Genomic DNA, 26,805 nt, shown 5'->3' with positions numbered 1-26,805 from the left:
AAAGAAACATAGCAGGGAAGGTTTAAGAACTGCCTCAGTTTACCCAATTAGAACACTGAATTTCATATTAAATCCAACAGAATTACTTAATATTTAAATAAGAACTGTTGATAGATTATTTTGTAAAAGAGACAATCCTCTAGTGATCTTAAGAATCATACCCTTTGAGAATCTTCAAATTGGAAGAATTCTGCAAGGTTTTCTAGTCCAACCCCCAGTTGTTACTAGAATTCCTTCTATAACATACTTGCCTGTGGTCATCTAGCTGGTACTTATATACCATTAATGAAAGAGAACTCATTATGTTCAAACTCAGCCCATTCCATCTTCAGATAGCTCTGACTGAGTGTTCTTGTTTATAATTAACCTAATTATGTCTCCAAAATGAAAATGTTTGATTTATGTATTATTCACATGTTTCAATGCAGAGCTTATAGCCCTTTTAGTTTTCCATTCTTTAGATCAACTCTTATCAGTTTCTTCAACCATTCCTTATATGGTATAGTTTTGCATTCCTTACACCCTGGTCACACATCTGGGTATGTGGCAGTTTATTTATAACTTTCATATATTCTGGCCCCAGAAATGAGCAAAGTACTGTATTCCAGGCATCATCTTGCAAGGACAGAGAGCAGCAGAGTTATTGCCTCCCTCATTTTGGAAACGTTTCTCCTGTAAATATAATCTAAACAGAGAGCAGCTTTTTTATCTATTGTTTTATCTATTATTGTGGGTACCTATTGAATGAGTGTTAACTTCAAACTGTCTTTTACATATAGTGCTACCAAGCTATGATCTGTGGGAACCAAGTAAAAATCTCAAAGTGCAGTTTAAGTGCCCTCTCTTTCCTTTTAATTTGTCAAATTTTAAAGTGAAAATTAATAGATTACATCTCTCCTCACTGAGGTTCATTTGCCTTTTTCTGTTGGGTGCATGAAGATTTTATATAACAGTGATTCTTATATCATATTCATCTTGGAGTTTGCTATGGAGTGAAAACTTTTGTCCCACTAAAATTCATAGGCTGAAGCTCCCAATGTGACTGTATTTTGAGATAGGGCCATTATGGGAGGTAATTAAGATTAAATGAGGTCATAAGGGTGGGGTCCTGATCCAATAAGAATTGCATTCTTTTTTTAAAATTTTTTTTAATTTTTAATTTTTTATTATTATTACACTTTAAGTTCTAGGGTACATGTGCATAACGTGCAGGTTTGTTACATATGTATACTTGTGCCATGTTGCTGTGCTGCACCCCTCAACTCGTCAGCACCCATCAACTCGTCATTTACATCAGGTATAACTCCCAGTGCAATCCCTCCCCTCTCCCGCCTCCCCATGATAGGCCCCGGTGTGTGATGTTCCCCTTCCTGAGTCCAAGTGATCTCATTGTTCAGTTCCCACCTATGAGTGAGAACATGCAGTGTTTGGTTTTCTGTTCTTGTAATAGTTTGCTAAGAATGATGGTTTCCAGCTGCATCCACGTCCCTATAAAGGACACAAACTCATCCCTTTTTATGGCTGCATAGTATTCCATGGTGCATACGTGCCACATTTTCTTAATCCAGTCTGTCACTGATGGACATTTGGGTTGATTCCAAGTCTTTGCTATTGTGAATAGTGCTGCAATAAACATACGTGTGCATGTGTCTTTATAGCAGCATAATTTATAATCCTTTGGGTATATCCCCAGTAATGGGATGGCTGGGTCATATGGTACATCTAGTTCTAGATCCTTGAGGAATCGCCATACTGTTTTCCATAATGGTTGAACTAGTTTACAATCCCATCAACAGTGTAAAAGTGTTCCTATTTCTCCACATCTTCTCCAGCACCTGTTGTTTCCTGACTTTTTAATGATCGCCATTCTAACTGGTGTGAGATGGTATCTCATTGTGGTTTTGATTTGCATTTCTCTGATGGCCAGTGATGATGAGCATTTTTTCATGTGTCTGTTGGCTGTATGAATGTCTTCTTTTGAGAAATGTCTGTTCATATCCTTTGCCCACTTTTTGATGGGGTTGTTTGTTTTTTTCTTGTAAATTTGTTTGAGTTCTTTGTAGGTAATAGGAACAGCTCCAGTCTCCAACTCCCAGCGCGAGCGACACAGAAGACCGGTGATTTCTGCATTTTCAACTGAGGTACTGGGTTAATCTCACTAGGGAGTGCCGGACAATCGGTGCTGGTCAGTTGCTGCAGCCCGACCAGCGAGAGCTGAAGCAGGGCGAGGCATCGCCTCACCTGGGAAGCACAAGGGGAAAGGGAATCCCTTTTCCTAGCCAGGGGAACTGAGACACACAACACCTGGAAAATTGGGTAACTCCCACCCCAATACTGCGCTTTAAGCAAACAGGCACACCAGGAGATTATATCCCACACCTGGCCGGGAGGCTCCCATGCCCACGGAGCCTCCCTCATTGCTAGCACAGCAGTCTGCGATCTCATGGCAAGGCAGCAGCGAAGAATTGCATTCTTATAAGAAGAGACACACTCTCTCACCCTGCAACGGTAAAGACATCGTGAAAAGGCAGCTGTCTGCAAGCCAGGAAGAGAGCCCTTGCCAGAAACTGACCATGACAGCACCTTGATCTTAGACTTCTAGTCTCCAGAATTGTGAGAAAACAAATTCCTGTTGTTTAAGCCATCTAGTCTCTGGTATTTTGTTATGGCAGCCTGAGCAGATGAATACAGAGCACCAGCCTAGCACAGGGCATGACATGTTATCAGAGTTTAATGGAAGTCTGGCTATTTAAGTGAAAGATGGACATTGTCTACAAACAGTAAAAAGTGAAAATTACTTTACTCATACTTACTGTGCCTTGACTTTGGCATCTGCAGTAATATGGGGCCCTGTTATTGGTCATATGAAAGCCAGTTTGGGATCCTGAAATCATACTCAAAAGATTTCACTGACTACCTTGCTTCACCTTTGAAGTACAATTTCACTGGATATAGAATTATATATTGGTAGAAATGTCTTTAAACAGTCCAAAGATTTCACTTCACTCTCTTCTCACTTGTATGGATTCTGACAAGTCTACTATAAGCCTTACATTTTCTTTCTCTATAGATAGAGTGATTTGCCTCTCCCCACTTTATCTTCACTCAAGACTTTCTCTTTGCATTTGATTTTTGCAGTCTGAATCAAAATGCCCAGGGGTATGTGTGTGTGTGTGTGTGTGTGTGTGTGTGTGTGTGTGTGTGTGTGCCCGTGTGTTCAATATTTATCTTTCTTGGTGTTCTCTGAACTTACTGGATTTGTAGTTTGGTATCTGTCACTAATTTGTGATGTTATTGGCCGTTTAATGCTTCAAAAATGTCTTATGCTATCTTCTCTCTTTCTTCTCTTTCTGGGATTCTAACCATCTATTTGTTACCTCCTTTGATATTATCTTATAGTTATTGTATATTTTGTTCTTTTTCTCCCTTCCTCCTGTCAGAGCCACTGAAAGGATTTTCTTAATTCTTATTATGAGAATATTGTGCAGTTCCTGGAGGAAAAGCCCACAAAAGTGTGGAGAGCCCCTCTATAATTTTCCCCCTCATAAACTTCTCACTCTCACACTAGCTCACATTTAATCTCCAGTAATTTTTCATAATTACTAGAGAGTTAATTAAGTAGTCATACTGCTTATGGCTTCCAGCAGGTCTTCATTAGATAGGCAGATATGAATGTGCCTGTCTCTCCAGCTTTTGAGATGTTGGGTTGTTCTGCCATCTCAATTCTCTGAGGCTAAGGAAAGCAATCAGTTTTCTACTCACCATCCAGCGTTTTTTTATTTTAAGGATGAGAATGGCAACTTTCAAGCTCCTTACATGTTAGGGGTGAAAGTAGAAGTCCCCTTTATTTTTTTAATTAAGAGAAAAAAGTTTTTAATATTTGCTAAGATCTCTACCCTTTTCAGTCATCTTAATTTATTCCAAAATATCTGAGTTTCTAACTGGTATTTCTATTCTGCCCAAAGAAATTCCCTCACTAGTTATTATAGTGTAGGTCTGCTGGTGACTAATGTTATTATGGTACTGATGTATGGAAATATTTTCTATTTTGCTTTCATTCTTGAGAACTGTTTTTGCTCAATGTAGAATTCTTGGATGAGTGTTTGCTTCTGTGTTTTAGTTCTTTAAGATGTCATTCATTCAACTGTCTTCTGCTCTCCATAGCTTCTTATTAGAAGTCCATGAACATTTGAATTGTTGCTCAACTGTATGTAAACTGTCATTTTTCTCTGGTGACTTTCAAAATATTTCTTCATAAAAAGCACCCAAATTTGAAAGGAAAAAGTAAAACTATCTCTAGTTACAGAAAATGTAATCTCATATACAGAAAATATAAAAAGGAAATATTAAAAATCTGCCAAAAGCTATTAGAGCTAATAAACAAATTAAGATTAACACATGCAAGCTCAACACATAAAATTTGCTGTATTTCTATATGCTTTCATCGAACACTATGAAAAATAAATTAAGGAAACTTTCTATTTACAATATAACAAAAAGAATAAAGTACTTTGAAGTAAATTTAACTGGGTAATTTATAAAAGATGTAATAAACTGGGTAATTTATAAGGTCTTGTGCTAAGGAAGTACAAGATTTATATAGTGAGAACTACAAAACTGTTTAAAAATTAAAGAAAAATTTTAAATACATGGAAAGACATCCTGTGTTCATGGATTGGAAAACAATATTTAAAGATGACTGCTATGGTTTGTGTGTGTCCCCTAGAATTCATGTGTTGGAAATTTGGTCCCCAGTGTGATGATGTTGGAAGGTTGAGCCTTTAAGGGGTGATTAGTTTGTGAAGAGGGAATAACGTTGCTCTCGTGGGTCTGGTTTAATTCTCACAGGAATCGGTGAATTCCTGCTGTCACAGGATTGGATTAGTTACAGCAAGAGCAGGTTGTTATAAAGTGAGGCTGTCTCTTGTGTTTTGTTTCTTTTGCAGGCACCCACTTCCCCTTTCAGTGCTCTGTCATGTTATGATGCAGTAGGATGCCCTCACCAAAAGCCAACCAGATATGGTCACTTGACATCAGACTTCCTACCCTTCAGAACCATGAGAACCATGAGAACCATGAGCCAAAATAAAATTCTTTTTAAAAAATAATTGCCTCATCTCAGGTATTCTGTCATAGTAACAAAAAATGGATTAAAACAATGAAAATACTATTCAAAGTGATCAACAGACACAACATAATCCCTATCACAATCACAGTGACCTTTTTTTTCTTACAGAAAATGAAAAATGCATCCTAAAATTGATAAAAAATCTCAAGGAATACTGAACAGCCTAAACAATTTTAAAATAGAAGAAAAAAAGTTAGCTAACACTTTTTGGTTTTAAAACCCTCCTCAAAGCTATAGTAATCAAAACAACATAAATCTAAGGACATACATAGATAATGGAATAGAATTGAGGCTCCAAAACTATATGCATACACTTATGGCCAATTGATTTTCAGCAGATGTGCCAAGACTATTGAATGAGGGAAAGAGTAGTTTCATCAACAAATGGTGCTGGGACAACTGGATATACGTATGCAGTAGAACGAAGTTGGACCCTTTCCTTACACTATATACAAAAAAAAAAAAAATGGATTGGAAGAGTCAATATTATCAAGATAGCAATTCTACCTCAACTGATATATAGGTTTAATGCAACTCTTACCAAGATCCCAAGAGACCGTTTTGTAGATATTGTCTAATTGATGGTAAAATTTATATGGAAATGAAAGGACCTAGAAAATTCAAAGCTATTTCAAAAAAAGAACAAAGTCAGGGTCTTACATAACCCAATATCGAAACTTACTACTAAGCCATAGTAATCAAGAGAGTGTGTTGTTGGCACAAGGACAGGCATTTAGACCAATGGAAGCAAATTAAATTTTCAGATACAAATTCTCACATTTACCTCTTCAACAAAGATCCCAAGACAATTTGTCAAGGAAAAGGGTAGCCTTTTCAATAACGCATCTTGTGACAATTATATACCCTAATACAAACAAAATGAAAAAAAAAAAACCACAAAACCTTACATACTTACCTCATATCATACAAAAAAATTAACTCAAAGGCATACCAGACCTAAATTTAAGAGCTAAAACTACAACATTTTTAGAATGAAGCATAAGAGAAAATCTTTCTATTTTGGGGTAAGGCAATGCTTTCTTTGATACAACACCAAAGACATGGAAAAAATAATTGTGAATTTGCATTTTGTCAAAATTGGCATTTCAACACCAAAAAACACTATTAAGAAAATGAAAAAACAAACCAGAACTGGAGGAAAATATTTGCAAATCATATATCCACTAAATCATTTTATCCAGAATTTATGAAAACTGTAATATCTCAAAAATAAGAATACAAACAACACAACTGACCACTTAAAGATTTAAATAGATTTAAAAAGATTTAAAAAGATTTAAATTCACTGAAGAAAATAACCAAATGGCTAGTAAGCACATAAAAAGATACTAAATATCATTAATCGTTATGGAAATGCAAATTAAAACCATGATAAAATACCAATATACACCCTCTGGAATGTCTACCATCAAAAAAAACCCAGACTATACCACTTGTTGGCATAGATCTGGAAGACAGTATGGAAGTTTCTGTAAAGTTTACTGTAGAGGTATCATGTGACTGAACAATTCCACTCATAAGAATCTACCACAGAGAAATAAAAACATACGTTCAGACAAAGATATATACAGCAATGTTCATAACAACATTGTTCATAATAGCTCCAAATTGGCAATATGGCAAGTGCCTATCAACTGGTGAATGGACAAAAGCAATGTAGTTTATCCATACACGAAAAAGCTTTTTGGCAACTTAAAAACAAGCCGCTGATATGTACTGCAATGGGGATAAACCTCAATAACATTATGCGAAATGACAGAACCAAGACACAAAAGCTGCAGATATATTATTCCATTCAACTAAAATATTTAATAAAAAGGTGAAATTTTTACAAACAGAAGGCAGCTGATCAGTAGCTATCTAGAGCTTTGGGTAAGCGCTAAGATTAACATTAAACAAACACAAGAATACGTCTTAGAGAGATGAAAATACTTTAAAACTGAACAGTAGTGATGGCAGGATAACTCTGTAAATCTAATAAAATAATTGAATTGTTACACTTACAATGGGTGAATTTTATAGTATGTAAATTAGATCTCAATAAAATTGTAAAAAGAAAAACAAGAGGATATTATGAATAAATTTATACCAACAAATTCAGCAGATTCCCTCAAAATAGAACTTACCAAAAACTAACTGAAAATGAAATGATATAAGAAAAACTAAATATCTCTAAAAGTGTTTTAAAAATTGAACTATCGAAAACTTGTCTATGGAGAAAATCCAGGCCCAGAGGGTTTTTACTGTGAATCCTATCAAAACATTAAAGAATGATATTTATACACTTTCACATAATAGAGGAAGAACACATACATCCAAACATTTTATGAAGGAAACATAACTTGAATACCAAGCTGCAAAGACATTACAAGTAAATGAAAATAACAGATACATATCTGTTATAAATATACATACAAAACTCTTTAACAAAATCTTATCAAATCAAAGCCAGCAAAATATACAGGATAATATATCATGACAGGTATGGTTTATCCTGAAAATGTTAGGTTCATTTAACATTTGAAAATCAACCATTTATTCACTACACTGAGAACAAAGAAGAAAACTATATAATCTCAATGAATGAAGGCAGACACTTGACAATAGTTAACACCAATTCATTATAAATAGAAATAGAAGGAAACTTCCTCAATTTTATAAATTGGGTATCTATAATGAACCTACAGCTAACATCCTACTCATTGGTGAAATATAGAATACTTTGCCATTAATATTGGGAACAAGGCAAAGATACTTGCGCTCATGACTACAGTTCAACACTGCCTTGGAGGTTCTATTTCAATAAAGCAAGATAAAATATACAGGTCATAAACATTGAGAAGGAAGATACAAAATTGTCTTTATTTGCAGATGATATGATTATTTACCTAGAAAATCCTAAGCCAATATACAAAGTATCAATAGAACTAGTAGACGAATTTCACAATATTACAAGGTCACTACACACACACACACACACACACACAAAATTGATTTTTAAATTAAACTCTTTATCTTGAGATAATAGCAGATGTGAATGAAAGTTTAGGAAATAAAATGGGAAAATTCAATGTATACCCCACCAACTTTTCCAAATGGTAACATCTTTCAAATCTATAGAACAATGTCAAAATCAGAAGACTGACGTTGACGCAAAACAGTTCCATCTCCACAAGAATCAATCATTTTGCCCTTTTATAGTCATGCTCACTTTCATCCTAAATTTCCCATTCTTCATCCCTGGCAACCACTCATTGTTCTCCATTACTATAATTCTACCATTTCAAGAGTGTTATATAAATGGAATCATACAATATGAGGCTTTTCATGATTGGCTTATTTCACTCAGCATAATTCCCTGGATATTCATCCAAATAGTTACACGTATCAATAATGTGTTCTTTTTATTGCTGAGTAGTATTCCATGGTATAAAGGTACCATGAATTGTTTATCCATTCATTCATTAAAGAACATTCGGGTTGTTTCCATTTTTGGGATGTTATAAATAAAGCTTCCACATGTTGGGCATCACTAATGTGAAAATCGGAAATCTGAATTTCTCCAAAATCTGAAACTTTTCGAACACCAACATGATGTCACAAGTGGAAAACTCCGCATCTGACAACTTTGCTTCCTGACTGTTCAATGTACACAGACTTTGTTTCATGTACAAAATTATTTAAAATATTACATAAAATTATGTTTAGCGTATGTGTATAAGGTGCATATGAAACAGAAATAAATTTTCATAAAGATATCTCATTATGTATATACAAATATTTCAAAATCTGAAAAATATGAAATCTGAAAAACTTCTGGTCTCAAGCATTTTGGATAATAAATACTCAACCTGTACATTCATGTTTAAGTTTTTGTGTGAGGATAACTTTTTGTTTATCTGTGATAAATGCCCCAAAATGCAATTGGGGGTTGTATGATAGTTGCATGCTTCGTTTTAGAAGAAATTGCTTGTTTGCCATAGTTGCTAGGCCCTTTGACATCCCCCTTACCAATGTAAGAGTCATGGGGTTGCTCTGCATTCTCATCACCACTTTGAGTTGTCACTATTTTTTATTCGGGCCATTCTGATAGGTGTGAAATGGTTTGCATTTGTGTCTCTCTAATGATTAACATAGGATTAACATAGGTTAACATCTTTAAAAGTGTTTATTTGCCATCTCCATATTCTCTTTGGTGAAATATGTGTTAATGTCTTTTGCACATTTTATAATTAGATGGATTTTTTACTATCATATTTCGGGTTTTTGTTTTTACTTCTAGGTGCTAGTTCTTCCTTAGATGTATATGTGGTTTGCAAATGGTTTCTCTCAGACTGTACCTTGTTTTTTTCATCCCCTTAACAATGATTTTTGCAGAGGGAATTTCAAAATGTTGATGATGTCCGATTTATCCATTTTTCTTCTATGGATCATGTTTTTGGTGTCAATTTTGAGAACAATTTTTCTAACTCTAGATCCTGAAGATTTTCCCCTATGTTTTTTTCTAGAAGTTTTTTATCTTTATATTTAATGTTTATATCAATGATCTATTTTTAGTTAATTTTTGTACGAGATGTGAGGTTTAGATGCAGGCTTTTTTTTTTTTTTTCTTTAGCTATGGATGTCCAGTTGTGCCAATACCACTTATTGGAAAGGGTATTCTTCCTTCTTTTGAACTACCTTCATACCTTTGTCAAAAATCAGTTGGCATATTTACATAGGTCTATTTCTGGGTTCTCCATTTTGTTCCATTGACCTATTTGCGTATCCCCCTTGCAAGGATACAATATTACCAGATAAAAAAAAGCTATATTTTTATCTTGTACCCCCAAAATCTTTGGAAAATGAAATTAAAAAGCAATTCTATTTACAATAGCCTCAAAGTAATTTAATAAAGATATGCAAGTCCTCTACACCAAAAAGGACAAATATTCTTAAGAAAAATCAAAGAAGTGCGAAATAAATGGGGTAGATACATCATATTCATCGTTTAGGGAATTCTGTTGAGAAATCCTTTCCCCCAAACTTATCTATATGTTCAACACAATCGCAATCAAAATATCAGCAGCTTTATTAATAAAAAATTTAAAGTTGATTGTAACATTAATATGAAAATTCAAAAGACTTAGAAAAACCAAAGCAATGTTGAGAAAGAACATAGTTGAAAGACATACATCACTTGATGTAAACAATTAATATTAAGGTAATTAATCAAGACAGTGTGAAACTCATCTAAGGAATGACAACTATATTATTAGAATAGGACACTCCAGAAAAAGTAGACCAAAACCTGTATAGTCATGTGATTTGTGACAAAAGTGTGAAAGCAATCCAGTGGGGAAAGGAATGTTTTTATTTTGTTTTGCCTTGATTTGCTTTTTTAACAGATGATTCTGGCATAACTACATATTTATATGGAAAACAATGAATCCCAAACCTTTTGTAACAGCATGGATAAAAATTCCATGTGTAAAAACAACCAATCTCAAACCTTTTGTCATAACATACACCAAAATTAATTCTAGATGAATCATAGGCCTAAATGTAAATGCAAAATCATGAAGCTTTAAGAGAAAACATAAAAGAATATTTTTTATTATGTACGTAGGCAGGAGTTTCTTATACAAATCACAAAAAACAATAACAATATAAAATTGATAAGACAGAGTCCATCAAAGTTAAAAGCTGCTGATCAAAAATATCATTCGGAATGGAAAGGTCACATACTGGGAGAAAATATTTGTAAAATTTATAGCTGACAAAAGACCCCTACTATTCAGGATACAAAAAGAACTTCTACAATTCAACAAAGAAAGGGGGAAAAATTAAAACGTACAAAAGTTGTACAGGCAGTTTGGAAAACAACTTGGCAGTTTCTTAGAAAGATAAACATAGAGTTACCATACAATCCAGCAATCCCACTTCTTGGCGTTTCCCAGGAGAATTGAAAATATGTGCACACACAAAAAAACTGTACATTACAGGTTAAAGTGGCCTTATTCATTATTTCCCCAATCTAGAAACAGACTAAATGTCTTTCAATGGTGAATGGATAAATGAACTGAATATTGCTCAGCAATCAAAAGGAACAAATAATTGATTCATGCAGCAATATGAATGAATCTTAAACGCATATTGCCAAGTGAAAGCAGCAATACTACAAAGACTACATATTGTACGAATCTATTTATATGATATTCTGTAAAAGGCAAAACTATAGGGACAGAAAACAGATCTGTGATTTACAGGAGTTGGGGGTGGGACAGGAATTGATTACTAAGAAACCACACAGGAACTTTCAGTGTGATGGAAACGCTCTGTGTGGTACTGTGGTTGTGGATACATGACTATGCATTTGTCAAAGCCCATGGTACTGTGCACCATGGAGAATGACCTGTTGTATGCAGATTTTAAAAAGCCATCCAAGATGGGCCAGGCATGGTGTCTCACGCCTGTAATCCCAGCACTCTGGGAGACTGAGGCGGGTGGATCACCTGAGGTCAGGAGTTCGAGACCAGCCTGGCCAACATGGTGAAACCCTGTCTCTACTAAAGATACAAATATTAGCCAAGAGTGGTGGTGGGTGCCTGTAATCCCAGCTACTGGGGAGGCTGAGGCAGGAGAATCGCTTGAATCCAGGAGGTGGAGGTTGCAGTGAGCTGAGATTGCTCCATTGCCCTCCAGCTCAGGCCAACGAACAGCGAGACTCCATTTAAAAAAAAAAAAAAATGTCATTCAAGATGACTGGAGAACCCAGAATGGAATAAAGACTATGGCAAATGTATATAACTCTATTATAAATATGATATATCTTAATTGGAGAAGGTGGAGAGGGAAGAAGCTGACAATAACTTTGGGAAACTGGTTTGTCTTGATACTATTTTAAAGATAAAAACAAAAGTAACTACCTAAACACTGTAATCTAGTTAATAAACATATTTTTTATTGGTATGATTTAGCAATTCTGAAACTACACTATATGTATACTAGGGTCGAAAAAACTAAGCAAGTGTATTATAAATGGTAAGAGTCAAGTTCCTCTATCAGAGAAAGAAGTAACAAATAAGCAATGAAAGTGTATTAGCCTTTTATTGCTGCTACAACAAATTACATTAACTTAGTGGCTTCAAATAATGCATTTTGTTTATAGTTCTATAGGGCTAGAATTCCAACATGGTTCTAAATGGGCTAAAATTAAAGTGTCAGCACATTGCATTCCATTCTGGCAGCTTTAAGGGATAATCTGTTTCCATGCCTTTCCCTGATTTTAGAGGTCACTCATATCCATTGACTTATGGCACCCTTTCTTTCTCTTCAAAGTCAGCAAAGTTTTATCTCTCTGTGTCTTTCTTGCATAGTAGCTGACTCCCTCTTTGGCCCTCGTCATCTACCATTAAGGATGCCCTTGTGATACATTGGGTCCATCCAGACAACCCAGAATAATCTCCATATTTTATGGTCAGCTGATTAGAAACAATTCCACCTGTAATCTTAATTTCTTTTTGCAAGGTAAGGTAACACATTCACAGGTTTCAGGGATTAGGATGTGAACATCTTTTGAGGACCATTATTCTGCCTACTACTGGAGGAATAATAGAATAAACCCTGTATTATTGGATTAAAGTCAGAGATAGTAGTGTAAAATCATGTTTGTTTTAATATATACACAAGTAGATACAAAATAAAGTATAGATATGTGTATATATACATAGATTTCCTAGCTCTTGGCACATGGAAGTAGTAACACCTCAGCAGTAGCAAGCAAACTTAGGCCCAGATCTTGGTTTCTAAATACTGTCCTCTAATAAAAGCACTTAGGGTTTCTCGGAGAAATGATTTTAGGACTGAAGCAGGGAATATACAAAAGAGGCATGGATTAACTTACAGTGGCTGAAAGTGCTCAAAATGACAACTACAACCAAAGGGATAAGACGATGTCAAAAGGTTACAGTGCCCAAGCTGAAAGAGTCCTCAATGGTCAAACCTGAACAAATTGGAACAACAAACTAAATAATGATAGTATTGTATTTTAAACCAAAGGATAAATGAGTCCATACTGATATACATAAAAAATTGAATAAATAAATGGGGGAAGAAAAGATGATTCTCACTTATAGAAGAATTCCAGTTAATAATGGTAAGAGAAATGAAAGAAATAGAAAATCATCATTAGAATAGCAACATAATAATCTGTAGGCAAGCTCTATTAATAAATGCTAAAATTAGTGGGTGAAATTTTAAGGAGAAATAAGATATTTCCATTTCCCTCCCAAATAGTATGTATTTCTGTGGTTTTAAAAGGTGTGTTAATAAACTCTTTTGTACTTCTTCTAGGAGGTGGAGTTAAATTCTTCTCTGTATAAGCGTAGGCTAGACTTAGTGACTTGCTTCTAATGGAAAGAGTATGAACTGTTACTGAGTATGTATTATTTATGTACTGAACATATATATGTGTGTGTGTATATATGTATGTATGTGTGTGTATGTGTGTGTATATATATATCACTGTGAAGAGTAGTTTCAAGTAAAAACACCTGTAAAACACTACCTTGACCAAGTGGCCAAGGTTAACATCACGAGTGAAAAATCTTATTTCCTGGTACTATATGCTGAGAAGGGCACTTCTACTTCTGTGATATTCTTCTTCTTAACATACAACCCTGGTCTAATCTTGAGAAAACATAAAAGTTAAATTGAGGGACATTCCATAAAATTATTGACCAATACTCTTCAAAAGAGTCAAATTTGTGAAAGCAAAGGAAAGACTGATGACAGTCACAGATTGGAGGAGACTAAGGAGCAATGATAAAAACAATGTGGCATCCTGGATTTGATACTGGGACAAAAAAAAGTCAATTCATGGAAAAACTGGTAGAATCCTAATAAAGTCTGTAGTTAAGAGTCATGTGCCAAGGTTAATTTTTAGTAAAAGTAAGCATCGTGGTTATGTAATATGTTAACATTAGGGGAAACTGGGCGAAATTAGACTGAAACTCTCTGTAGTATTCTTACAATTCTTCTGTAAGTCTAAACTTACCTCAAATATTTTTAAGGGGGAAAAATGTGAACATACATTTTCACAAAGGCAAATACACGAATGGCCAGTACACACACAAAAAGTACTCGATATCATTTATTATCAGAGAAAAGCAAATTAAAACCACAACAAGATATCAATACACACCCACTTGAACACTGAAAATAAAGAAAACTGTCAACACTAAGTGTGGGCAAGGATGTGGAGCAATCAAAATTTTCCTACACTGTGGGAGTATAAAATGGCACAACAACTTTGAAAAATGTTCTGGCATTTCTTATAATACCAAATTATGACGAAGTAATTGCATGCCTTTATATTTAGTAAATAAAAAAATGTCAAAATAAAAAGTTGCACAGAAACATTCACAGAGGATTTCATCATAATGGCAAAAACTGGAAAGCAGTCTAAATGTCTATCAATATGAGAATAGATAAACAAATTTTGGTCTATTCATAAAATAATTGAATACTATGCACAATACTAAGGAACAAACTAAGACTACTTAGAATATTATGGATGAATCTCAAAAACATTATTTTCTGTGAAAGAAACCTTATTTATAAACATACTTACTCTCTTATTATCATATGAGGTTTCAGAACAGATAAGACTGATGTACTGTGGGAAAAAAATCAGAACATGTTTGCCTCTGGGGATATGGGGCAAGAATTGACTGGGTTGGGGAACGAGAGGACTCTGGGATGATAGTAACAATCTATATTTTGAAAGGTATTTAGGACACACATATATGCATTTGTCTAAACTCTGCAAATGTGGATTTAATGCTTTTGCATTTTATTGTAAGTAAATTTTACATCAAAAGAAAATCTATAAGCAACGATTTAATTCTAGTTAATTATACAAATTATCAAAGATTTAGTGAGAAGTATATTGATGTTTGCAATTCACTCTGAAATGCACCAAAAAATAAAATGGATTCATGGATGGAGAGAAGGACGGTTGGAATGATAAATAATTGATAAAACAACTGCAGTAAAACGTTAATGGTAGAATTGAGGTTGTATACTTATAGTTGTTTATTTTAAGTTATTTTCAACTTTTTTCCTGAAAGTTATTAAGATCTTTGTTTAAAAATTGGAAATAACATACTTACAAATTAACCATTTTAATTGAATCATATCCATGGAGTATGAAAGAACGATTTTTTTAAAAAGCAGAGTATGTTTTGGAAAAATTTGTATTAAAACAGATTAAAATTTTTTTATGTGGCACTTAAAAGCTGATCAAGATTGAATCAAGAAAACAGATAAGCCATGATGTATTTACTAGCTGGGTGCCAAAGCCTTGGTGGTGGAGTGACTGATGGGGAGAGGGCTTAAAGGTGGTAGAAACTTAAATAGTAGCTGTAGGCATTATGGCTATTAGACAACATTCAATTGTCACCAAACTACTGCTATGTACAGGCCATTTGACCTATCTTGAGGAAGAAATGCCTTCTTGGGCTAAAAACTGAATGGGTAGGATCAGTGAGAGTGCTGAACTAGAAACAGATATTCAAGAGGCAGGAGTAGGACTAGAGCAGCAAACAAGACAGAAATGGCTGTAGTTGGTTGCTATCACCATCAGCATCTCTACACTGTGTCTCAGAGTCCTAAGAAGGCCATCAGAAGCATTGGGGTATATTTTGGTTGTCACAACGCTTGGGAGATGCTATTGACACTAAGTGGATGGAGACCAGTGATGCTAGCTGTCCTGAATGTCTGGAATAATCGCATATAATGAAGAGCTGTTCTCCTACACAGCTTTCAAATATTCCAGTGAGCTTTAATAATGTAAGTGAGAAAATGGTTTATAGTTATCTGAATTTTGTCTTAACAGTAGCTTTTATCCTACTGTTTCCTGTATCTCTCTCTGCCTTGCATGTTTTCTCATCTTTAATGTGATGCCTCCCAATCTTTCTACTTTTCTTAAATATGAATTTACTCAGTATAAGTTGGTGCAATCATGTATTTCATTATGTTGTCTGATAGAGTCGTGCCCTTGCATTTATATACTGAAATACATATCATTTTATTGTAAATTACTTTCCTTTCGTTCCTCATTTATATTTCAGTTAGGTTACTGTACTGATTTTTTTGAAATTATGTATGTAGATAGGTTATATTATCTATGTACTTCATTTAAGGATAGTGAAGAGGGAGTCACAAAATATTTGTTATTAAGAGGGAGTATTAGGTCTCACAGGAATGAGAACCACTGATCTAGAGCTAAGAATGAAAGATAAATATGGATAATAAGTGAGACTTGAGGTTGTTGAAATCCTGACTCATTATTACCATAGTAGGAGGAACAAATCTTCAGTACGAGTGAGCCACTGGAGCAGAAAGTTTCTGCCTGAGAAAAATCATTACCAGTGTGTGTCAGGCCCTTTTCATCAGTGTGTCATTTTATCTTCACAACAATCCTGTAATATATGTTCTATTATTATCCCCATTTTTCAGATGATAATTGGACCTCAGAAAGATGAAGTCAGTTTCCCAAGTTCTCTTAGTCTCTGAGTGGCAGAGCCTAGAGTGGAACTCAAGTCTGTCTGATACCGAAGCCCTATGCTTTCTATTATCCTACTCAGCCTCTACAAAAGCAAGCTAGGGAAGAAAGTGCCAGATGTTCCCTTCCCTCTACAGAAGCAGCAGTCTGTGAGGATCCATGAGTGCTAATCTTTCAGCATGTATGGAGTGCTTCAAGCTGTGCTAGGAAATCAGAAAAAAAGTAACACAGAAGTCCCTTGCCCTCAATGAATTTCTTGTCTAACTGGATATATAAGATGTATAGGTATAGTGTTAACTTAGAGGATGAAGAGAAAATGGTGATAGCTGAAGAAACAGCAAGGAAAGTGTGTGTGTGTGTGTGTGTGTGTGTGTGTCCGATTGTGTCTCATGTATGTCTAAAGGAAACCTCCACAAATATTTACTGAGTGCCTACCATGCGCATGGCAAAAAGCAGAGAAAGAAATTGAACGCATGGTGAAATGCTGGGACATCAAACCAGTCTTTGGGATGGTGGGAGGGGAAGAGACCAGGGCACAGAGGAAAGGACATGTCTGCTTGTCAGAGGCCAGGGCCCACAGGAGAAGGGGCCTACAACATGAAAGAAATTTGAAAGGCCAGCTAGGGAGGCATTAGCCAGACCTGCTGTGCAAAATCCAGGATGAGGTTATTCTTTTCCATTGAGTAAGAGTCGAGAGCGGAGGAGGTAAGTTGAGAGGCCATGGAGACCAGAAAAGGTTTGGGACATGCTGTGGGCATGAATACAACCAAAGAATCAACAATAAATGAATAAAAGATTGTGGAGCTGCCTGCAGGGCTCCGGGGAAGTTAAGCTGCTGGGATTTATGCATTGGTTGATTATCCACTTTGTGCGCCACCCATAGTAAATATTCAACCCCAGGCAGCCGCCTCTGCACCTTCCCCACTCTTGGCCTGCTAGCCAATGTTCTGTCTCATTTATTTCTAACTTGTGAGCAATCTAAGCAACAGATTATAAAGACAGAGCATACACACATAGGGTTTGCTGTTATAATCAAAATTTACAACAAAATTAATCTGACACATATTTAATGATATGCATAATTGTTATTGTGCTGGGTGGCAATTAGGCATAAATTGTAAACAGTTCACATAAATGCCTGTAATTAGAATTACTTCCACACAGTTAAACCAAATTCTTAGTTTCTTTCCTGAGTTTGTCAGCCCTTGTATATCCCTCATCTGCATCCACGTCAGCAGTGCACATACTGAGTTGGTGTGAATCATCGCCTTCTTCAAGCACTTGTTACAATTAGAGAACAAAATCTGGGGTCTTTTTGCTCAACAGTTCCCTCTGGCTGCTACCCACAGAGCCCTCTCACCTTAAGTGGCCATGAACAGCCAGCCCTCTCTCGTGGTATCCTCTGCCTACTCAGGGGGTGCTGCCTGTCCTCTCCAGAGGGATTTCAGGTGGGTACAGTGAGGAAAACCCTGGGTAGTGATGGCAACACAGGGGAGAAAATGAGCTGTGAATTTCTGGGGGCAGGTGGATCACAGGGTAAGAAAATGACCGAATTCAGCATATAACCCTCTTCCCCCTGTTCCTGATCCTATGAAATGACTAATACAGTCATCTTCACGAATGTTTTTCAAGGGATACATTCTCACTTAAAAGAAAACGCCATTTCATCCTAACCCTCAAAACATCCCTCCCTCCATTCCAATGAGGCTGTTTCCTGAAACGCCTTTAAACTCCAGATAGGTGCTGCTTTTACTTCGCCATTAAAAATAAATAATTTTTAAAATCCCGAGGGAGCCAGCATATCAATAGGAATACATACCTAAACTTTAGAGTCAGATAGATCTAGACGCCACAACTTGCTAGCAGTACAATTTTGGTATTTACCCTTTCTAAACCTCAATTTCCTCATCTGTAAAATGGTGATTATAATAGTGTCTATCTCATACAGCCATTGTGAAGATTTTATAAGATCACGTATATAAAACATTAGTACACAGCCTGGAGCATAGTAAAATTTCATTAACTGTTGGATGCATTTATTACTATTGTAGCAATTGTTGCTTTTACCTTTAGCCTTAGGTTCCTCATTATTTTGATGGTCCCTGCATTTGTTTTCTTCTGTAGGAAGCAGAACTGCAGGAAATGTATGAAACGCTAGTGCTGAAATCTGGATGGTGAAGCCACCAATGACCTTAAATCAAATGGAACAACACAGATGGCTCAGACTCTCATCTATATTCGTATTTGTTAGAGGAAGGTTGATGCTGACCTGGAACATGGCAAGCCCTGGCATTAAGAGGAAACGGAAGCCAGGTCAGATGAAAATGATCATTAGAAACATTCATTTCATCACAAAAATGTATCAACAGAACCTCAGTGCCTTACCGATATAAGTGATTTAGGCAAGATATTTTAGAAGGGAAGAGAGAACACGTGAGTTAACGTGTGCAACAGCATGACAAGGGCACTAATGGAGGAGTATCCTTAATACAGTGGTAACACCCAGGATGGAGGAAGTACTCCATTCTGCTTGGGTGGTTCAGGGAAGCTTCTCTTTAGAGAAGCAAGTTTCGAAGTGAGTGTAGAAATACACTAAATTGTATAACACTCTTTTAAGCCAGTGTTTGTCAAGAGGCATTTTCTCATACAGCTGAATTTTCTGAACTTACCTTGTGCCTCCTCAAATGACATGGTTTTCGTGGCCACTATCCCGCTTACCATTCCTCCATAACAAGCCCCAAAATTAGTGGAATAAAACAATTGAATTATGCTCATGGATTTTATGGCTCAGGAATTTGGTCAGGTCATAGTGAGAATGGCTTATCTCTATCTCACAATGTCGGGGACCACAATTTGGAAAATTTTATGACTGGAGGGGACTTGACAGCCAGGAAGTGGGATCATCTAGAGGCGTCTGTGCTTGCATATTGAGCAGTTGATGCTGGTTCTTGCTGTTGCCCTCTGTTAGTGTCCTGGTCATGCTCTATTGGTCAAAGCACCACAATCCTTCTATATTAAAAAGAAGTGCACATAGATTCCACTTCTCAAGGGAAGAATATCAAAGAATTTGAAAATATGATATAGACCCTGCATGCCTTAGATGGGTATCACTTCTGTCTCCTTAGAGACTGTCAACTGGAACACCTCTACACAATTTCTCCATGTGACTTGGTCTTCAAAACATGGTGACTTCAGGGCAATTTGACTTCTTACATGGTACCTCGGTGCTCCAAAAGCAAGTTTACAGCAGACAAGGCAAAAGCTTCCTCATTTGGTATGACCCAGTCTTGGAAGTCACTCCCACCATTCTGAGTCCTACCATTATGCCTAGGAGATCCTTTGTTGGTACTCTTGTCATGCTCTATTGGTTTAAGCAGTCAGTAGAGCAACTCTCTTTGATATTCAAAAGGAAAGAATATTGATCCCACCTATTGATGGGAGGAATATTTTAAAATTTGTGGATATGCTTTAAATTCTCCTTAGTCACCCATTTACCAGACCACAACCATTGAATATCCACCCATTGACTAACCAGGAGGTAAGAATGCCAAAGGCATTTGTTCATTCATTTATTCATTAAGTATGCATTGAGTACTTACATGGGACAGGCACAGATGTTCTGTGAGACAGACATGTAAAACATAAACATACAAATAATTACATAATCACTACTTTGCTAGGTGCTAAGAAAAATAATGAAATATTGAAATAGAGCCTAACTAGGTGGGGATGATGGTGTTGGCAGGGAAGTAAATTCAGAGGAGGTGGCCAGGAAATCTCTATCAGGTGTCAAATTTAAGGAGAGAGCAGAAGCATAAGAAGGCGCCAACTACATCAAGTTTTGAGGAAGAATATGCTAAGCAGAGGGAATAGTATATGCAAACATTCTAAGGCACAAAAGAATTTACAAATTCAAGAAACTGAAAGAGTGTCTCAAAGTAGCCCAAACACAGAGAGAGAATAATTGTACATGACGAAGTTGGAGTGGTATACAGGCGTCAAATTCTTAGCAGTTTAATAGGTCCATTCCCCCTTAGCCTGCCTTTTACTACTATTAAGCACCCCTTCATTTACCTTCACATGACTTGTTGTTACAAGAATTTCGGTAAGAAAAGCATAAGAATTAAATAAAGAGAAGGAAATGCGGCTCTTGCAGAAAGAGCAAGATGCATCTGGTCTGGTCATATTGTTTGGGCTGCCATTAAAAGCCAGATACTAGACCAAAGTGTTCAACGTTTCCACAGAGCTGCTCAGTAAACTAACATATGAAAGACTTTAGTGCCCAACTTGTGTCTTGCTTGCCAAAGATGAAGGTAAACTGATACCCTGGCAAAACCAAGAAATTTCAGAAGCCTGGCCTCTGTTTTTCTAGCCTCTACTTTCAGCCCACTTCACAGTTATTCAGATACCTCCCTGGTCCATACTTCTTTACTGTATCAAAACAGGAAAGGACCCAATGACATCCAATGATTATAATGATGATAACCACTAAAATAATAATTAATGTGTATCAAGTATCTCCTAAGTGCTAAGAATTTTACATGCATTATCTCTTTTAATCTTCATTTAACATCTTTGTGAAGTAATACAATACTAGTATTTCCATTTTGCACATAAGAAATTTGAAACTCAGGGAGGCTAAGTTATTTGCCTAAAGTCACAGAGCGAAGACTCACAAACCACTCTGTCTGAGTGGTGAACCCACATTTTTAAGTACTATTGAATATTGTAACTCTTCCAGATAGTGAAATATACAGTCAGGTACCTAGAAATTTGGCATATGCAGTGCCCCTACAGGTGAATATTTTCCTGAATTTTTCACCTGTATCCTGATGCTTGGCTTCATCTAGGCCAAACTGAACTGTAGCTTGTACAAAACTATCTACCCCTTCTCAAGGCATTGCTTTTATACTCTAATTTAGGTTTTTCTCGAATGAGTTTTTATTTGCATTCTGGTTTAAGAATCAAGTCCTTAAACTTACACAAACCACCACTTTGATCTACAATATCCTTGGAGAGCATGGCATGTAATCAGCCTCATTAAGTACTTTGAATTAAGTGATATGCAGAGAACAGCTTGCCTTTAATAGATCTCCTTACCTGATCTCAATGGGGCCCTGTCTCAGGTATTAAACAGGAGAAACCCAATTAGTTCTAGTTGTTGCTCTCCATGGATGTGTTGCCTTCTCATTGGCAGATGGCAGCTGGTGTTGTGAAGGAAGCAATGACTCTTAAATTTTCCAGGTGGAGATAGCCCTCCCTCTTCTTCTTCATGACACTTCTTTTTTTCCCCCAATACTTCATACAATCCACATATTTCCAAGACCTATAACTCCAGAGTTTGAAATATGAGTATTAGAAATTGATGATCTCCTCAACAGAAGCCAGTTGTTTTCCCGGACCACTTGATAATACCTTTGTTTGGCTTAGTTGAACAAACATTTATTGGGTGCAGGCTCTGTATCTGAGACCATGTTGGTGTTCCAGTGGTTAGACAGGAGAGTTTTGAAGTTAAATTCACATGATTCTTATTCTTTTTGTGCCCAGAAGAGTACTAACCAGTAAGTGTTTTTGCTTAAATTGATATTTAACATACTTATATGTTACATTTATATTTAACAAATATTTCAAGTGAATGAATGGATGAATGATTTAGGTCCCCTTTCCAAGGGTACAAGATAATGCTGCTTCCTGACACTAAGAGGAAATTCTCAAGATTCTCCACCCATCACCAGAAATTCTGCTTTAAAATTTGCTCCAAGACAAATATCAAACTTCTAGAACTGGAACTATCCTTAAGACATTACGTAGTTCAGCCTCTGCTTCAGGCAGGTGAACAACTACTCTACATGTAGGATAAACGTCAGCATGAATTCATTATTAGGTGAAGAGGCAGACATAAATTCAAAAATTTACTGTACAATGTAATTGGCATAAAATATAAATATGTACAAAGTGCTTTAATAGCATAGGAAAAAATAGGGCCTAATTTTAGAGGGATGTTGAAGGATCAGGGAGTGCTTCACTGAGTGTGTGACACTTTGATATTTGACATTTGATATTTGAAGGGTGAAAAGGAGTTAACACGAGAAAATGAGGCAGAGGTAAAAGTAGAAACAGCATGTGTAAAGTCATGGAGTCACAAAGAATATGAGACCCTTATTCTGTTCCTAATTGTGGGTCATTGTGGCAGAGGTTGATTAAATGCCAAAGGAATGCAGTCATGTTTTCCTGATAGGAAGCTCACTATGGTGATAATGTAAGGAAGAGCCCAGAAAGCCATTCTTAGTTCATGCTAGCCCCTTGCTAGCCTTTATGATTGCTATGGAGGGAAAAGCATCAGAGACACAGCTCGCACTTTCCCCCCTTGGGTTTTTCATTCTAGAAATGGAAACACACCAAGTTGTTGGAAATTGTTATGCTCAGTGGATGTTGAGCTATGCTGTGTTGGATGATAGCGGAAGTGTTAAGTCAAACATCTATGCTATACACTTTTTTTTGGCATTTAGGGCACTATGAGGGAAGTAATAGAAGCAGTAAGTGACAAGATCTTTGCCCTCAGAGCTAATAACTTGCCTGTGAAAGAAAAGAAGCTTCCCAAGTGTCTAGAAGTGCTTCCACACTGGTATATAAATATGGGTTGTTGAACATTTCTGCTTTTTGTACAATTTGCAATAATTTGTTAAACTTTGATTACTTTTCAATAGGTAGTTTATTTACATAATTCCCACCTCAAAAGGTACACCTCCCCTCTATTTAGTTTCTCTACCAAAAGGCACCCAATATCACCAAATTCATATATATCTTTCTAGAACAGTTTATGAATCTGTAATTAAGTTTTAAATATTTTTCTTTTGCTGTTTTTGCACAACTGGAGCCACACTGTGCACATTGCACTAATCTTGTTTTTTGCACTTACAATAGATTATGGAGATCTTTCCGTATCAGCACATGAAGAGCTGATTTGTTCTTTTTTGTTTGTTTATGGATGTATAATATTCCATTGTGTGAATGTGCTTTAATTTATTGAACTAGTTAGGTTGCTTTTAATCTTTTGTTCTTAAAAATAATCTTAAAAAACTAATTTAATCTCAGGTCATTTTTTATCTCAAGAAATTTTCATCAAGACTTTAGGTGAAGAAAGGAGAGAGACTAGGATTTAAATTACATTCTTTTATTGCATTACTTTTTTTCCCTTCTTCTCACCTCACATCAACCCATGTTCCCCTATTGAAAGTTATCTGCAGTAATGTCTTCCATGAACCAAGAAAGCCATTTGGGCACTCCAAGATTGTGGGTTCCCCTCATTTAGTGGAAAGATCATGGGTTTGATGTTAGGCAAACCTTGGGATCAAATTCAAATTCTGGTTTCACTACTTTCTAGCTGGATGGTCTTTAGCAAGTGAGTTAATCTTTGCATCTCAGTTATAACATCTGTAAAATGGGGATAACAGTAGGTACCTCACAGTGTTGCTGTGAAGATTTAACATGACAATCCATGCAAAGGACTTAGCATAGTGTCTGGCACCTATGAAATGTTCGACGAATGAACATTTAACACACTTCTTATTCACTAATGTGGAGAAAGTTGATGGAACAAATGAAAACTCATCAATTTCACAGTAACGATTCTTGACACTATAGAAAGATTTCCACTTTTTTTGAGGTTTTTCAGAAGGTGCCAAAAGCCACTAAAAATTTCAAACTTTTTTTGGACCAGTTATATATTCCTCATTGCACCAATTTTCTCAGAACTACCTTCCCATCCTTGTTCCTTAAGGTGTAAATGATACGGTTGAGGGCAGGGGTAAGCACTGCATACAGAAGAGAAAGTAACTTCAATAAGTCTTCACACTGAGGTCCTGATGGGAAGCCATAAACAATGCCCAATGTCCTATAGAGACTAACCACAGTCAGATGGGAGGAACAGGTGGAGAAAGCCCTCTGTTTTCATGTAGAAGAAGAAATCCTCAGAACGGCAGTGATGATGTGAACATAAGAAGCCTGGGTCAGCAGGAAGGGGCCAAGGGCAAATAAAGAGGTGCATATAAAAGTGGTCATCTCAGCTACTTTAGTGTCATTGCAAGCCAGTTTCATGATGGGCTTCAAAACACAGAAGTGATGGATCACATTGGTGGAACAGAATGTTAAGCGAAAAATGAGGACCGTGAGGAAAGTGAATGCCAGAAATCCAGCCGCCTGTGAGGCACCAGCTAGCTGTAAGCAACTCCAGTGGTCCATGATGCTGAAGTATTGCATTGGGTTACAGATGACTATATAGCAATCTTAAGACATTACAGCCAGGAAGAAGCATTCTGTAGCCACCAACGCAGCAAAAAGTAAAATTGGGAAGCACAGGCTGGAAAGAAAAAAGGCATATGAGCTGATGGCAATGTCCTCAGCCTCATGGGCTCAATGGTACTGGTGCAGCCAATCTCTAGGAGGAAGTGACCAAGAAAGAAAAACATGGGCGTATGAAGGAAATGATTAGCTGACACCACAGTTAGGATCACAATGTCGCCCATTAAAGTCACCACATACATGGCCAGAAATATCCCAAAAAGAAGAAACTGAAGGCCATGGAGATCCCCAAAACCCAAAAGGATAATTTCTGAAATTTGAATCATATTTTCTTCTTCAGTTCCAGCCATGATTTGAATCTAAAAAAATAAATATTTGAAGAATAACCATTGATCTGATACTTTTTTTTAGGAAAAAAATCAAACTGCTTAGAAGTGTCATACATACCAAGCATAATTGGCTTCTTTCTGGAAGTTTAGGATTCTTGCACTTAATTAATAAATTTGACCCCAGTCCTCCAGGAGCCATTTGGAAAGTTAATCCATGACTTCAATTATCCCATCGTATTTAGAATGTATAGACTCTTAAAACTGTAACTATGACACATAAATATGTACATTTTTTCCAACACTTATTTTGGAAAATGCTCGATCCTTTCAGATCTTAACTGGTTGTTCCTATTGCTGTGCTGGTGTTATCATCAACAATGAATATTCCTAATTAGCTGTATGTAAATTTCATAAGAGCAATGATTAAATCTGTTTCTTGTTTTAGAAATTCTATGCCAATTGAATTATATTTTTATTTGTGGTAAAATTATAGTGTTTTATTTCATCATAACAAAGGATGTCTAATCCTTAAACTTGTTTGATAGTAAGTTCATTAAACATTAGCAGAGGAGGCACAATAGAGCAAGGGTGAACTACTGATGGTGAGCAGATGGAAAAAGACATGCTTAAATTCAAATCCCAGCTTTGCCACTTACTGGCTGTGTGTCCTGGAGAAAGTAACATCACTTCTCTGAAAGTTGGTATCCTCATCTATAGAATAGTATATTAATTCGATGTAACACGTTTTGCACAATTACTGGTACATATTAGGTACTTAATACATTCATTCCTACATTCAACAAATATTTACTAAATGCTTACTGTGTGCCAACTCTTAGATAGATGCTTAGAATAAAATAGTTTAAAAGTCAGTACTTTTTTTTTTAACACATCAGGAATATCCTCTACATTTCATGGAGTTAGCATTTCAGTGGGAGAGAAAGAAGAAAGGCTAAAAACAAGGAAAGAGACCCATAAAAAATTGTTAATTGTTTACTATGAATGTAAACAGACAAGGACCCAAAATAGAAAATATGCTCTGTGTGTGCATGTGTGTGTGCGTGAGTGTGTGTGTGCGTGTGTGTGTGTGCGTGTGTGTGTGTGTGTGTGTTTGGGAGAGGGGTATTTTGGTCAGAGTGGCCAAGAAAAGCCTAAAAATTTGAGACCTAAAAAAATGGGAAGGAGATAACAATGCAAGAGTTAGAAATGGGGGTGAGGGAGAACATTCTAGGCAGAGGGTATAAGCCATGAGCATGGAAACATTGAGTGTTAGAAAAACTAACATAAACTAAAAACGACCAGGATATTGTGGAGAGACAGAGGAGAGAGAGGGAGAGAGAGAGACAGACAGAGACAGAGAGAGAGAGAGAGAGAGAGAGAGAGAGAGAGAGAAGATAGAAAAAATAGGAAGGGCCAGATCATTCAGGTTCTTGGAGATCATGCTAAAGAATTTAGATTTTTTAAAAGACTGTAGGAAT

At 36.3% G+C, this 26,805-nt stretch overlaps 1 protein-coding gene across 3 annotated transcripts in view; it reads right to left on the bottom strand.

The window, feature by feature from the left end:
• The window catches only part of LOC101010373 (immunoglobulin superfamily member 1), a 50,961-nt gene extending 32,097 nt beyond the window's left edge, over positions 1-18,864 (bottom strand). The window contains exon 1 of one of the 3 annotated variants that reach the window (XM_009198250.4): positions 18,765-18,864. In XM_009198250.4, the coding sequence (XP_009196514.1) occupies positions 18,765-18,785 (21 nt within the window). In that variant the 5' untranslated portion in view covers positions 18,786-18,864. Of the gene's footprint in view, positions 1-14,762; positions 14,781-18,764 lie in introns of those variants that run through there. The other 2 variants (XM_009198254.4, XM_017954378.1) reach the window with 2 other exon arrangements.
• Between the last annotated feature and the right edge of the window lie 7,941 nt (positions 18,865-26,805).

Source organism: Papio anubis, unplaced genomic scaffold (genome assembly GCF_008728515.1).
Source record: "Papio anubis isolate 15944 unplaced genomic scaffold, Panubis1.0 scaffold80, whole genome shotgun sequence".
NCBI classification, from domain to species: domain Eukaryota; kingdom Metazoa; phylum Chordata; class Mammalia; order Primates; family Cercopithecidae; genus Papio; species Papio anubis.
Note: the sequence above shows the minus strand (reverse complement) of the source record. Positions and strands in the feature narration are given on the sequence as shown.